At 40.0% G+C, this 14,811-nt stretch overlaps 2 protein-coding genes across 4 annotated transcripts; one reads left to right on the top strand and one right to left on the bottom strand.

Moving 5' to 3' along the window:
* Positions 1 to 204: 204 nt before the first annotated feature.
* On the top strand, positions 205 to 2,588 carry RB195_026268 (uncharacterized protein; the record flags this gene model as incomplete). Of its 2 annotated transcripts, XM_064214750.1 has the most annotated exons (11): positions 205 to 348; positions 401 to 625; positions 1,277 to 1,303; positions 1,379 to 1,438; positions 1,489 to 1,602; positions 1,681 to 1,829; positions 2,047 to 2,169; positions 2,226 to 2,249; positions 2,309 to 2,316; positions 2,377 to 2,498; positions 2,556 to 2,588. In XM_064214750.1, 11 exons carry the CDS (start codon positions 205 to 207, stop codon positions 2,586 to 2,588), a joined length of 1,029 nt encoding a protein of 342 aa, XP_064070630.1. The 2 variants fall into 2 exon arrangements, with proteins under 2 accessions (XP_064070630.1, XP_064070631.1); XM_064214749.1 differs by having other exon boundaries at positions 302 to 625; positions 2,243 to 2,316.
* Positions 2,589 to 3,403: 815 nt separating this feature from the next.
* Positions 3,404 to 14,809, bottom strand: RB195_026269 (uncharacterized protein; the record flags this gene model as incomplete). Of its 2 annotated transcripts, none has more annotated exons than XM_013447078.2 (19): positions 3,404 to 3,509; positions 3,843 to 4,048; positions 4,119 to 4,297; positions 4,386 to 4,478; positions 4,851 to 4,945; positions 5,077 to 5,225; positions 5,292 to 5,376; positions 5,627 to 5,755; positions 5,816 to 5,940; positions 6,012 to 6,085; positions 6,263 to 6,391; positions 6,557 to 6,650; positions 6,921 to 6,977; positions 7,033 to 7,142; positions 7,754 to 7,865; positions 8,727 to 8,861; positions 9,082 to 9,235; positions 9,440 to 9,514; positions 14,790 to 14,809. In XM_013447078.2, 19 exons carry the CDS (start codon positions 14,807 to 14,809, stop codon positions 3,404 to 3,406), a joined length of 2,127 nt encoding a protein of 708 aa, XP_013302532.2. The 2 variants fall into 2 exon arrangements, with proteins under 2 accessions (XP_013302532.2, XP_064070632.1); XM_064214751.1 differs by lacking the exon at positions 14,790 to 14,809 and adding an exon at positions 11,278 to 11,420.
* Between the last annotated feature and the right edge of the window lie 2 nt (positions 14,810 to 14,811).

Consider the following 14,811-nt stretch of genomic DNA (forward strand, 5'->3'; position numbering starts at 1 on the left):
CCAGCAAACCTCTCTTTTGCAGGATATATCATGCTTTTATGCTGCATTTCACATCTCGTAGTCCCACTTCGTATATTAAACTAGGCTATAATTAGTCCTGGGTTACATCTCTGTGTTAAAAAAAACTTTGCAGGATATCAGCTTATGAGGTTTATTACCAATCGAAATTTGTCAACGTAGTTGGACGAATTCTCCATTTTTCAAATGATGCCTCCACTTCAGCTTGTTATGTTTATATTCGGGACGTTCTCGATGCTAATTTATGCTCTTATATTACTGAGTATTAGAAGACTAAGAAAACATGAGCCGTTCCTGCAAGGGTCATTTTTTTGTCTCTGTGCGACAAATGTGGGTTATCAGTGTTAGCCGATCACGGATATTGTTATGTGTTTGCGTTCAGTTCTTTGCTGACGTGTTCTTTTACCTCGAATTCACTGTGCTTATGCGATTCCGGAAATACGGATTGCTCAACGAATTCTTTACTACATACTCACAGTTGCTAACAGTGGTGCCTCCGATATCTATAGGATTACATTACTACATAAAGATGGTTGTGTATCTTGGGGAAATTTCTGTAGCTGCGAATCGACTCACATCAGCTATGAGGCCGGTTAGCTATGAAAAGGTATGGAATATTCTGGTGTGTGTTATTCGAACAAATGAAGTTGAATTTTATTTGAGTCGAATAAAATCGGAATTTTTCTTTTTTTCACTTTGCATTAATACGATTTGCCTATCCAGTGAAGTCTTACAGTTTTTTGATGACGTTTCAGCTACATTCATCGACGAGTCTGAGTGATTTAATTAACGCATGTCGCAGTAATCAGTGGGAAATACGTGTCTCATTATAAAACTTTTAGTAATAGGTCTAATAGCGTACCGCGGAATTCAGTTTTGAGAATGTAATTTGGAACTGAATGTAATACCACAAAGAGAAAAATTCGACTCTTCTCTTCTTCGATAGAAAGATGTTTGGCATAGTAACGAGTAGGTACAGTATATAGAAATGCGACGACGCAAAGTCACTTTTTCTCTCATTTATAGTAGTTTCTTTAAAACTAAGAAATAGTTTTGTCAGCGATGTAGCATTGTACCTTTTTCCCCTATCGAACGCTGGAAAAAAGTATCCACTAGATTCTTTGTAATTTCAAAATGTAAGCAAAAATACAATTTACTATAAGATTTCAACTCTTTCTTCATTTTCAATTTATCCATGCATGTAGAAACGAAGTAATCGAACATTCGGAATTGAGTCTACTATCACTGCTGTTTTCAGATTTGGAATCCATGGTTTATATGGCAGGTACGTAGTGCTCAGTTCATAGTACCTTTAACAATTATGCTCCCAATAGTGCTAAATTCCCAATATGAGTTCAAGTATGTGGTTTATGCAAGTCAGCACACTTTGCGTCTAGAGACGGATCCGGAGTCAACCAAGGTAGAAAATCTCGAGAAAATTTTATTCTATATGTCACCACATCTTCTAAGGTATTGGCTCTCGTCGACATGGTCTCCTCCACATCCGCAACGATTGCTTCCCTAATCATGTATATTTCTACAGTTTGTAGAATTCGACAGCTATTCCGTAAACAAATCACGAATGTGAGTATATCACAACAACCTTGGATTTGCTGAAAACAATGGGATACCCGCTTACATTTTTATTACGATAATATTCAGGGAAATGTTCAGAGCAATTCAAATGACTGTCGGCTATTGCTTTCGGCTCTTATCATGTTCCTTGTTTACACTCCAAACACAGCAATGCAGGTCCTTACGATAGCGTTTAAGGACAAGTTATCGCAAGTGATGTTCGTCAATGATTTATCGTACGTTCTGCCACCTTTGTTAGCTTTATTGTTGTGGAAATACAAAAACATACTGAACCATCAGTACCCTAATGACTCGAAGTTTCGCACAATGGCGAACAAATAGCTGCATCATTTCCGATTGATAGTTGGTACTCAGAAGTATCGCATTTGCAGTTATGCATTAAATTAATAACAATAATTAATAACAGTATTAATTTAATGTAGCTTCCTTAAGATATCCAGTCGTTGACATGATGTATTCGTGTCCCCCTTGGGCTCTTCTTATAACTTCTTCAAAATTACGATTACGACTATGGAGAGGCACGAGGAAACGTTTAACAAATATTATGTCAACGAAGTTTGTGGATTGGACAAGGATTATCTCTAAAAAAGAGGTTCTCTAGAAAAGTTTAGGGCAGAAACTCCTGCAGCCGCTCCGTCTATTTTTATCGTGACGCAGCGGACACCTACAACGGTGTTTACCAGAACTTCTTAAGGTCTTACGGTAATTACTCTACGGAATTGGATCGTGTTGCGTCGTTATCTCAAAGTAAGCCAAATTTAGAAATGTGTCGCTGTCGAAATGTGAAGGATCTAAGGCTGAGTTCTAGTGACAACAACAATGCGTTCGCCACTGAACAACGATTTCGAGTTGCTACAGCAGTTTGCCCAATACAATTGTCAACGGTTATCGTTAATCAAAGAAATATCAGCAATTATCTGTGTTGCTCCTTTTTATTTTAGTTATCCAAACAGGACCGCCAGCCACATCTATGAGATTAATTATGTTAAATGAAACAGAGCTATATGTTAGCCCGCCAAAGTCGACGCACACTCGCGAGCCCGGGCAAATAAGAAAAATATGCTCGAATCCCAATCCCTAGGGTAGAATACCATCGGTTGGCAACAACATGTGACGTAAGTTACACGTACAACGTTGCATTGTTTGGAAAATTGCCAGGCTAACTATCCATATCCCATCCATCTCCCCAATTTTAGGCCTTAGATAGGATAGAGAAGAGGTCGAAATATAACGGCACAAGTCAAGTTTAACGAGAACCTAGCTGACAAAACAAGAAAACACAAATACAGTTCACACTGCTGAGGTTTCAATAAGGGAGATTGTCAGCATGTTGACAGAACGCTTGTGTGAGTTTGAAGAACAAGTGATCTAGGATTTGCAGAAGAAAAAAGGTAGGGTTTTCTTTATAAACTATTCCAAGCAAAACACAACAAGGAAATCGCAAAGTACTATCACATGAAAACGATACATATGAAATAAAATGGAACATCTCTAGAAAAATGTAGGAAATACCCAGAGACTACAACTCAAATGTATAAAAGACCGTATTCACCGGAAAGTTATTGCGTGCATAATATTCGGCTGTTTCGTCAATATACGTTGAACAACAGGTAAGAGATACTATATAGATTCAACTATCAACTAAGGCGAATCGAGTTAATGAATAACATGGGTGAAATCATCAAAAACAAAAAACAATGACTTGGCTATAGCTTAGAAGATTCCTAACAGAAAGAATTCGGCGAGCATTCAATTCAAAGCAAAAATCTTACGCCTTATAAGTGAACATTCATAGACGCGATGTCTCATTGTCTCCACTTCTAGGCTTCGCTGGAAGTGGCGGTTTGTTGCGGGCCGGCAATGGGGGTGCTTCTACGGCCACAACTGTTTTAAAGCTGAAAATTATCGGATAATCGTTCTGAAAAATTTCATAATTAGAATGTCCAGGCGTGCAGGTGTATATGCAGGTGCGCGGGTGAGTGTGTGCAGTTTCTTTTAGCAGAGCACGAACATAAAAGTGAAAGTATTCACTTCAACCTGCTTGTCTTAAAATATCTGGTTAATTAGTACAATCTGGACAAGACAAATTTACCTTACCGAAATATGCTATGTGAGTTTAACAACTAAATTACAATTTTACAATCACTAATTAATTAGCGTTTGTGAAAGTTGTTTTTGCACAGAAGCTAATGGAGATTTAGAAGGAAAGTTGTGACCGGAAAGCAAACCTGTTCGACGCATCCGCTCCAACAATGTCCTCTCGATTCAATATCGATGGCCTTTTCAGAGATCCCGAACCACTGGACGAGGATGAATTCTCTACGATCACTGAACGAGAGGTCCTAGAACGTGGCACTGGAACTGGTTCCACTCCAACTGCTTTATTATATGACAGTGGACGATTATTTGAGCTTTCCGATCCACTCCGAAAAGTCTGAAAGCAAAAATCACAAAATCGCCTTAAAAAAGGACTCAATGCGTACTTAACATAGAATTATAAGTACCGGAGGAGGAGGACGCTGAGGAGTACCAAGAGAAGCAGCTGCGATATCTCCTTGACTTCGCGACATGCTTCCAGGAAGCGATTCATCCTGATACTCGTCAAAAGAATCATCTGATTCTGCGGTCGCAGTAGGCGACATTCCGAAGGATTCACTCAGATCAGCAGACATCAGAGATTGAGCTATGGGAGTAGAAGTTATGGTTCGAAACAAGTAGTCGAGGAAACAAAAGAAGTATCAAAGAAGCTAAGCATATAAACTACCACTCACTCTGTGTAAGGTTAGGATCGATCCTTGCATCAATAGAGGTATGCGCGGATTGGTCCGTGTTATTGCACTCATCGCTGAGGTCAATTAGTGAGCCTGAAAAATCCTTGACCTCAAAATCAATTGCTATATAAATGTAATTAGGTATTTACAGTAGTTATATTCATAACAGCTTTCATAATTTATAATGCTTTGGCACATAATTTGCAAGATAATGATGACACTTCAATTATATAAGCGAATGCTGCGTAATAGAAGGAGATATCTTAATAACTAACATTTTCTATTGTTACGCAAGGAATCCGCTTCATTAAAGATGAAAACAAAAAGAAATCGAGCTTCTCCAAGAACTACTGTGATTTACTGCGATGTTATCGATAAATTCAGGAAATGATATAATGCTAGGACATTTTGAAAAGTTTTATTTACCTTGGAAAACAATAGGAACATTAAAGAAAATCAACTTACCAGTCTTTGGTGTAACGTAGGGAGGTGGTGGAGCGCGCTCCTTTGGCCTTCCTCGTGGCGAAGTCCCCCATGATGTAATACTACCATGCTCTAGCCTGAAATGCTTACACTGTTTATTTGCGTTCAGCGGATCTTAAAAAAGACCCAGAAGAACCACTAAGAATTCCGCTACTGATATTTGTCGAAAAAAAGATACTTAAATTCAAGGGAGGAAAAGCAATCCTACTTTTCCTTCGAATGCCCTGATTTCGGAGGTGAGTTTGTGTCTACGGTAAGTCCACGTCCAGATGATTGCTGACCACCACCGTGGCCGTTATTGCTTATCACAGGACACCCGAAGAGCCTCGACGCATGTTTCAGCAGCGTTTCAACAATCTCAAAACATTACTGCTATCTCGCTAACTGAGGAATTAAGAGAAATGGATAGCTAAACTAACTCACTTTAGTTCCTACGGCATTATTTCCATCAATATCACCGCCTAGTAAATTCGGGCCAAACACAATAGCGAGATTACTACAGTTCATACTGAAAGAGTAAAATTTTCAAGAATGTGACTTCGACAAAGTATTATCAAATATATATATATATATAATGTATATAATTAGAACGCTGAACATGGTTGCTACAACAAAATCGAAAGTATTTGAAGTCCTACTAATTTGAATCGAAAAAAAAAATCGGGGAACATAATGGAAGCTGATGTGAGTCTTACTACCACTATTACGAAGAGATATTCTAATCTCTTAATTTCACAATGATGAAAAAAATAACTCACGCTGTCTGTTCTTGATGCTGCAACATTTCCGAAAGAAAATTGACGAGGTAGGTGAGATTGTGTCGGTGACAAGCCGGAAGCTCGCCGATGCAACGCTCGAATGCTTGCAGTTTAGACTCATCTTCTAACCTGAACTAGTTCACTTTACATGCAGTAATGACAAGTAGGAAAAGACGAGTAGGACTCTACTTTGCAGCGTTAACCCAGTCGTTATGAAGTCGGTGAGTTAGAAGAGGATCTGGAAGTTCTCTTAAATAGCTCTTCAGAACGCTACAAACGGAATGCGGATCCAGGTAGTAGGCACGCTCGTCAATCTGAAAGAGTAATAACTACCCATTTTGCCTCAGATATTCATAGAGAAATGTTAAAACTTCAGCAGTCTCACATCGATTTGCCCTGCGTCAAACGCTGCCTTCATCCTTCGGATTTTCGTGTTGTTTCCGTTTACCCGGAACAGACCTAGTAAAAGAACTTTGAGTATCAATAAGAGTAAAAAGAAGCTTTTGGAGCAAGAGAACGCAGAAGGCGCAAAAAGTACTGGTCAAAGAAGTCTATTAGAACATACAAAATAATTATTCAATGACGAAAGGTCAGCACATACTGATTTTTGTTGGCTGCGTGTAAGAGTTGTCGTACCTTTCTCTGCGAATCCGCTCGCTCTAATCATTGAACAACATTTCTCTAACACAACAGCTACACGACCCTGAGTATGGCGGAGATGCTCGGTGAGATCAACGCCAAACACCGGACGAGGACGAGCGTTATCTGAATCTAATTAATTTCATTTCTATCCGACACAAATTCAAACACACGTATCATTAGAAATATAAAGAAAGAAGAGGGAAGCTGCACCTATATTGTATTAATATAGAAAAACGTCTGACACAATCGACAAGAAAACTGATAACGAAAAATCCAATTCTTAGTTACCGATGTCCCGACGAATTTCCGGCAAAACCATCTCCAGTGTACGCATCGCCACACGATGATACTCAAGCTGCTCTTCAAGTAAAGCGGCAAACACCTAAACATTGAAAAACGATTAGTTGTTAGACAGTTAGTTTCCATGTATGTTCAGCATCCAATTCAAAACATCGAAATTCGTGTTCTGTTAGAGGTCGTCCATTCTACTCAAAATCTCACAATAACCAAGATCCAGTTTTAAGTTTCTAGCTACTCTTTCAGTGTAAAAGTGGACTACTCAACATGCAGGCGTATGCTAACTGCAGCTGAGATCTTCCACAGCAAAAAAAGCAAGGTTGACAGCACGCGCAAAAAGCAATCAATTACTAACCTTTGCAATTTCTTGCTCTTTTGCGGCCAGAGAGTACACATCTGTGATTGTATTGTCCTATAAAACGCGACTAAGCTAAAAAGATATATTCAGTTCTGTTATAGAGTCGCACCTTTTGGTTCTCGAGCTTTAATTGAGCAGCATCGAGCGAATCTTGGAGTTGGGGGATGTTGCTGCTTGCGCTGTCCGCTTTTTCCAGCGCCTTCTTTGCTATGTCGACATCTTAGAAACAAAAAGCTAGATTTTTTAGATCTTACAACTCTTCTCAAATACTTTTTTCATTTGAAGTTAACATGACAGGGTAGCAAAACGTCTGCTCACTGAGAAAATGGTATGAAAGGAAAGAAAAACCAGGAACTTCTTCGGAATTTTTCAGGAAATGAAACGTGAGATAACGGGAACTACATGTGGATTTCAGTTTTATTGAACGTGAAGTGTGAACAAAAAATAAAAAAGCGTAGATTTCTGTAGCATGAACGTTAATGCGAAAAAAATATATGCTAAAAAAAATTCTAGTAAAAAGTTTCAGCTACCTCTTGAAGAAGCAAAGTCAGTATTCGACGCTAACGACCACATCGAGTTAACTGTTTTCAAAGGTTTACGTCAAAACCAAACAGAAATCATAGTTCGCAGTCAGGTTCTCATAGCAGAGATAAGTGGGGACAGACAGGAAATAACAAAAGTTATGTTATTATGATTTTTCTCTTAACAAATAAAATATTTCAGTGTAAGGTTCGTCATACACTGAACTTAGTCTAGCAGAATTCAAAAAAAAAAACTATGCTTCTATTCTCTAATCCCACTTAATTCACCAACCGAAAATCATTACTTACCAGTGAATGCGTTATTCAACCGCTCCCGACTCTTACATAAAGCCTTCTCCATGTCTTGAAACTGAACCAAATCATCAAGAACTCGTTTCTCTATCATCATGTCGTGCTTGACCTACAACACGGAAAATTATCCTGGAAGTACGAAAAAGAAACCAACACCATTCACTTTATAATAGCAACAACTGACGCGCTCTGCAAAGCAGACTTCATGAGACGTCTACTTTTGCAAAAAAAAAGACCTTTTGTGTTCCAGCATAGCGTTGAAAGCTTTACAGCAAATGTACCCAAATTTTAAAGCAGTTCTACTGTAATAAGTGTTAGATTGGGTGTAAAAGTTTAACCCTGTGAGCGTGGAATAAAAACTACGGATAGTCGGCTTTTGATGTCATTATGACGTTCAGAAAAGTAAATTTAGTAAGAACGAACTAATACAATGACATTCACTCTCCTCCTTTTACCCTCTCTATTGAACAATTTCCTATTATTGATTATGGATTATTTACGGATAGAAGTCAACTTCAAGAAATTCAAAATCAGAAACCTCCAAGGTGCTGATTGCTTGAAGGATACCTTCAGTGGGTTTTTATGGAGGGAAATCCTAAGGGATCCAAAAGTAGAGAAAGAGGAAGCCAAAACGTATAAAACGCACACAAATGTAACACATTGCTGCTGCAATCATTACAATAATGACGTTTCTCAAGCAGATATTCACAAAAACGTTGAGTTATACCTCAATAGCATTGACTTTCTGGGAAGAGAGAATGAAAGGATACAGAGTAAAGTGTTCCGCATTGATCACTCCCTTTTGAATGCGTCATTTTGACTTCTACTTGAAATAGAAAAGTTAATGAACGGTGCCTTACGCAGTGGGTTAAGCGCTACTCTTCCGAGTGATATCCACAGAATAATGGTGGAATATAGCCATTCAGTAAACTCCAATACTAAATAATAATAAATTCTAAATAATAAATACCTTTTCGTCGACGACAACTTGCAATGCTTGACTGATCTTCTGGATAACTTTATGGAGGCATGTAGTATGCGATATTTCGAGATCTGACGATATGTCACGCAAATCCGCGCAGAGCGAAAATTCATCCAGCTTTTTCTGAAATCGATTATCGACTTGTTGACTCATCTCCACTGTTCTTCAATGTGTTATCAGAACAACAATGATGCTGATTAATTTTACAGACGTAAAAAGCGCAAGATTTCAAAAACGTGAGCCTTACTGTTAAAACAGAGTTCTATATAACAAATGTCAGGTAGAGAGAAGAACAAAATCATTTCTTCAAAAAAAAAAAAACATAAAATTTGATGATACGAACCCGACGCTTATCTACATTCTCTTCACGCAGCCCGGTTTTTACTGTGTTTGACACATGCTTTCTATATACAGATACAGCGTTGATGACCTTCTGATTTCTGTGCTCGAGGGCATTGACAATCTTTAAGTCATCATCATCATCCTTTTTCGTCGAACTGCAAAGAAAAAGAAGGATATCGAATAATACGAGCAAATTGCTGTACTTGGACTACTGCGAATCTAACGCAGATAGGTTGGAAGCAATCAATGGAAATATTCAAGATATCAATGGATAAAATAAACGATCAGATCTTCACGATTACATAATATGTTCATATTTGAAAGTACAATTTTTGTGTTTAAAAGTTAATCGGACTTACTTGACAAGATTGTGCTTGATACGGCGGAACTTCTGCCCAACATCTTTCTTAGCCTTCTCCATAATAGCGACTGTCCTGCATTCAGAACTGTAAAAAGTATATAAAAATATGGATATCGGAATGATTAGCAAATGTGATTACAAAATCCTGCGACGAAATGTAAGAAATGAGTAAAATAAGGGAAGTACATCATGCGGTCAGCGTTCCACGACAAACAAAGGATGGGTCTATGGTGGTCAGTGACTCATCGACAATGCCTATCAATTCTCACAATGTATCAGGAACAGCGCGATAATCGATCGGCGAGTTCTCACTCTCAAAGGATTGATCAGAACGTACGTTCGACCTACCGCTACGGCGCCATCCCAGTTACTGAATCAGGCGGAGATCAACTATCACTTAACGCCAACGCTTGTATAAGCTGAGATACAGAGTGCTCAAGCAATAAGTAAGGGAAAAATCAATACTAACAGTAGCGAAGTCGCATGAACATATAAGCGCATATGTAAGATCGCATGAGATCAGCTGTTCACGTAATTACTGACGTTGAACATCAGGCCGGCACATGCACGAGGGCGAGGAGTTGCCCGTGGAACCAGTTGTAGAGCGCGACAGTTAGAGTGGAGACGTGCAGAGAGTGCGGGATGGCCAGAGACGAGGAGAGAGGGCTGTGTTTGAGTAGATGATAGCCGCGCATCAAAAAAAGGCCCTCACGTCGAATCTTGGGTGTGGTCCGTAGAGACGGCCATTGCCAGCTGACCGAACGACACCTGGCGTGTGCGAGGTGAAGAGAGCGTGGAGTAGTGCAGATACCACCGAACAGCAGCAGTCCGACCTCATCGAGCCCACTTTTTTTTCGCTCGAAATCAGGTCTCCGAGGTTGAACACAGGTAAAAACACTTCGAAGCTAGTAACTGCAAAAGTTATCCGCCCTCGTTATTTCTGGTTACGACGGGGGCGTCGTCGCGTTGTCGATGACACTTGTCGTTTAGCTACTTAACCAACTTACAGGCTCGAAGCTTGAATGAACTTGAAGGTTAACTGACAACAAAAAATTCGGGGGAAATGCAGTTAGGGTGGGGCAGTCAACCGCGCCTTCATTTCTGGACGCTCCATCCTACTTTCTTCTCCTAGTAACTTTGGCCTACATGTCATAGATCCTCTAAGACTAATGCTTAGGGTCTTAGAGCCTCGAATGCTGATTGATTTGGTTATTTACCATCAGAAATAAGAGTGCTCCCCTCACTCCCTCTAACTACACCTTACCCAAAGTTTCCTTCCCTACATACACACCTCACGCACGCCTCACGCACACCGTAAGGTGTGTATGTGAGGAAATTTCACTTTTTCAATGAGTAGATATACATAGAGCTGAACACGTCAATAAATATCCTGAATGTGAATTTTTCGTAAAACCGTTCTCGTGTATCCGTAATACGAGTTGATCTTACACTCATCAAGGAAATTCATTTGAAGAAAAACTGTTGGAAACCAGTGTAATTTCGAGTACTCCATATCGCAACTGTTAGAAATCTATGACAGTAGACGTGACTGGTTTTAACATGGATGTTACATGTTCATATTCGGTTTATGCATAAGTTTATCGCCAACACAATCCATCCGAGACCCATTCGATCAAGCTTTCTAACCTTGCCGAGCACTGCCAGCCGACGAATATACGTCGATTGATCATAGCTGAGAGTAGCCGCAATTTCCCGGCGGATAAGGCAGGGATTGTCCCTCACAGTGGAACGCAGCACCTCCAAATCCAGCTTCATCAGCCGACCAGACATTCGGCATCTTCGAGAGAAAAATCCCCTTTCTTGGATTTGGCGAACCAGATCTTGCATGCGTCGTAAGAGATGACGTTCGCGCCGTAGATATTCATTAGCTTGGCATGGGCCTCTTTTGCATCTAAGCCGGAATCGTGACGCAAAAGCAGGCAGCTGCGCAGGTACAGCTTGTCACGGTGGCTTGGCATGCGAAAGCAGGCGGAGTGAGTGCCGGCCAGTGTGGTCTAAGAGTAATTTGCATACGGCACACACACGCAGCGACGAAATATTGAAGGCAGCGTATCGCGAAATTAACGTGGCGGCGAAACCTGGTGGAAAATATAGAGTTTGTGATGTGGATTACTAGAATGAGCGTACTCACGCTCAGTCCCACCTGATGTTCCCTCGTAACGACGTGAGAACGTCATTTCTTCCTACGAAGTACGTCAGAATGCGCTCCCTTGTACACGCTCCGATCCTCTCACTCCCTAATCATTGGTTTTACCTCACCTGATAGGGTGGTGAGGAGACCTCATTGATCTTCACCCGGGTGATGGACGCAGCGCATGCACAAGGGGGCGCAGTTTGACGTACTTCGTAGGAACAAACGCGGTTCCCACACCGTTTTTTCCGAACCATCAGGGATTTGAGCGTGAGTACGGTCATATTTGTAATTTACCCATCAGGTTTTCTCACTACGTCAATTTCGTGATACAGTGTCCTTAACAAGCATGTACAGGAAATGTAGAACAATCAAGAATGTGGCTTGCAGATTAGGCATCATCCTAAAGTAAAAATACGTCGGTATAAAGGATGAAGTGTCTGGCGTTAATTAATCCGCTTAGGATGCGCCCCCCACGTTCGCTTCAATTCAGTATCGTTTGAGACCTACGAACGCGTAATTACTCTTTACAATGACTTCCAGGGCTTAGTTGATGCATAAGTTCAGTGTTTTTATCCTCCCAGACAATTCTTGTACCAATTTGTTGTCGACCTCGCAGGGATGAAAGGCTTGGTTGGTGCTAGAGCGGAATCGAACTTCGGATGGATCATGCTGCAGCAATGGCGGAACCTTTTATCGACTGCGCTACACCAACATTGGTATCATACCATAATAAAGAGCACATATTTGTCCGCCAGTCTGAGGGTAATTTTTACATACATCCAATTATCATGTGGGTGAACATTTCCAACAGCGTTGCGGCGAACGGCGTTTCGGAGAGGAATGATGGGCGAGGCAAGGCGAAGAAGAGTGGAAAAAGAGTGGTCGAGGCGATAATCACCTTTCTTCAGTTCTAACGAATAGAACTGAACAAAACTTGTCTTCAGCAATGCTGGTCACGAACATTCGTAGTCCGAGGGACCATCACATTCCGCAACGATCAATTTTACCGATTATTTCTTCTCTTTTGCATCCGCCGAAAACCTCCTGATCAGAGATTGCCAATCACGATAAAAAAATTCCCTTTACGAGCATTTGATAAAATTATCGATGATTTATGTCCAGCAAAAGCCAGGATTCACAATAGTCGCCGTTATGACTAATGTTTCGGTCACTTCTAAACAAGAGAACGTGAGCTTAGGCTGTTCTGACTACTTCAGTTCCCGTAATGCTAGGATGTTAGCTTCCCACAGTGTTATGAACTGCAATGCTAACACGAATTGAGGTGTGACCCTGACATGATGCCGAGACCAAAACTGGCGAAAATCCTGACATCGAGACGATTATGCACTCCTGTTTTGTAACCATTTTCAGATTCTTAGCACTCATCTAAAACACTTTTAGATTTCTAGAAGCCGAAATTCGTTTTGATCTCTCTTATGGATGGTAGTTTGTTTGTATAAGGTACTTGAGAGGATATGTTAGAAATGTCCTGGCTGTCCAGGTTCTGGCGAAGGCGACGATACTGAAGCATCTATCGTAACAAGGATGATCAACAATCGTTGCCTTTCCTTCATATAAGTAGTCGAGAAACCGATTTCAATTTAAGATTCAACCATGTTGAATCCTTTTACGCTTTCATCTGTATATTAGCGCTGGTCTCATGAAGAATAAGGGATTATGACAACTAGACAGCAATGCTAAGTCAAATAACAAAGAAATATTGTGAAATATAGTCGATCTGTGAGCAAAGATTAAAATTAAACGGTAACTTCTAACTACGAAAGCCACTTTATTCTTGCAATTCAAAGTTTATGTTCCTTAACGAACAATAAACCTCTGTTCAGAACTCTATAAATGTTATTGTCTAAGGCAAAATACTTTCTTCTTCAAAAAATATGACAGCTAATGACATATAACAATTGACAAACTCTAAACTACCTGAACACTTGATCCTGTCATTTCCTAAAATAGCAGTGATGTAAAATAATTCAGCAATTCAATATTCTAGATTCAGAAATAATAAGTGAAATCTAATAAGCTCCTAATCGCGACTAGTTTAAAGTTTCACACATTGATTAGACTTAATTCTATTCTTAACACAAATGATTCGAATACAAACACGTGGCTTTGTCAACATAATATTGAGTGGATGTCTGGATGAACATATAGAACGCGATCACTTACACAGTGATTAGACTGCAGTACTCTTAGAAAGTAATGATTAAACTGTAGTTCAGGTACCGAAAAAAGTCTGGAGAAATGAAGACGAAAACGGTAGATAAAAGAGAGAGAAACGAGGAAGAAGTATTAAAGCATAGAAGAGACAAAGCGTCTACTCAACACAGTAATTATAAGAAATAAAACATAAATTACTATAAATATTAAGAAAATGTGAAGATAAAAATGACTAGAGAATTAGGTCTTGATAAACGTCATAAGTAAGCACAAAATACAACCCAGTTAGCATGAAATTATTTTCTATCTGGAGAGCATTCGTTATCCGAGTGATATCTATTTACGCAACCGTTATTTAGCCAAGTGATACACGTTGAAGGCATCGTTTGGAGAATTTCTCGATAAACCGAATACTTCAACCCTATAGGTAAGGTTCGGGACGTAACTTTTAGCAGTGGAGTCGTTTGAGAAATTTTTCGATTTTGAATACTGCCACAATAATAACAGGAAAATGCAAAACGCCCCCTACAAGTCCAAAAATCAGAGTCACTATGAACATTCAATGCATCAATTCATCCAACGAGGCAACTTTTCACACCAAAGCACTAGAAAACTGGAACTGTGTGAAGCCGCTCCCATAGTTTTTCTGCGAATGTGGCACCACGCGAAAATTTACACCCAACCCATTTACCTTGATGCGCCTCACTGGCGGAACGAAAAGAAGTACACCTTCCTCACTTCGTTTCGTGCTGGGATCTTGCACGTGCTTCCACGCATTCTCCCTTCTCTACTCTGTGCCGCGCGGTTAAACTATAAAGACGAGTGTAAGCGGATTGTGAAGCCCTACAAAGCAATTTTTCGAGAATAATGAGATCCACCTTATGCGATTTCTCTCCTTCATCCTAACGGATGTGAGGAGCTGTTTCGGATGGTAAACTGAGACTTCTTATTTCTAGAATGCTACGATATATTTATTTCACGTTTATTTCTTACTTGTAAACTAGTTCCCGAATCTCACCTACAGGTAGAGAGAGCCATAC

This window comes from Necator americanus, chromosome X (genome assembly GCF_031761385.1).
Source record: "Necator americanus strain Aroian chromosome X, whole genome shotgun sequence".
Classification (NCBI taxonomy): domain Eukaryota; kingdom Metazoa; phylum Nematoda; class Chromadorea; order Rhabditida; family Ancylostomatidae; genus Necator; species Necator americanus.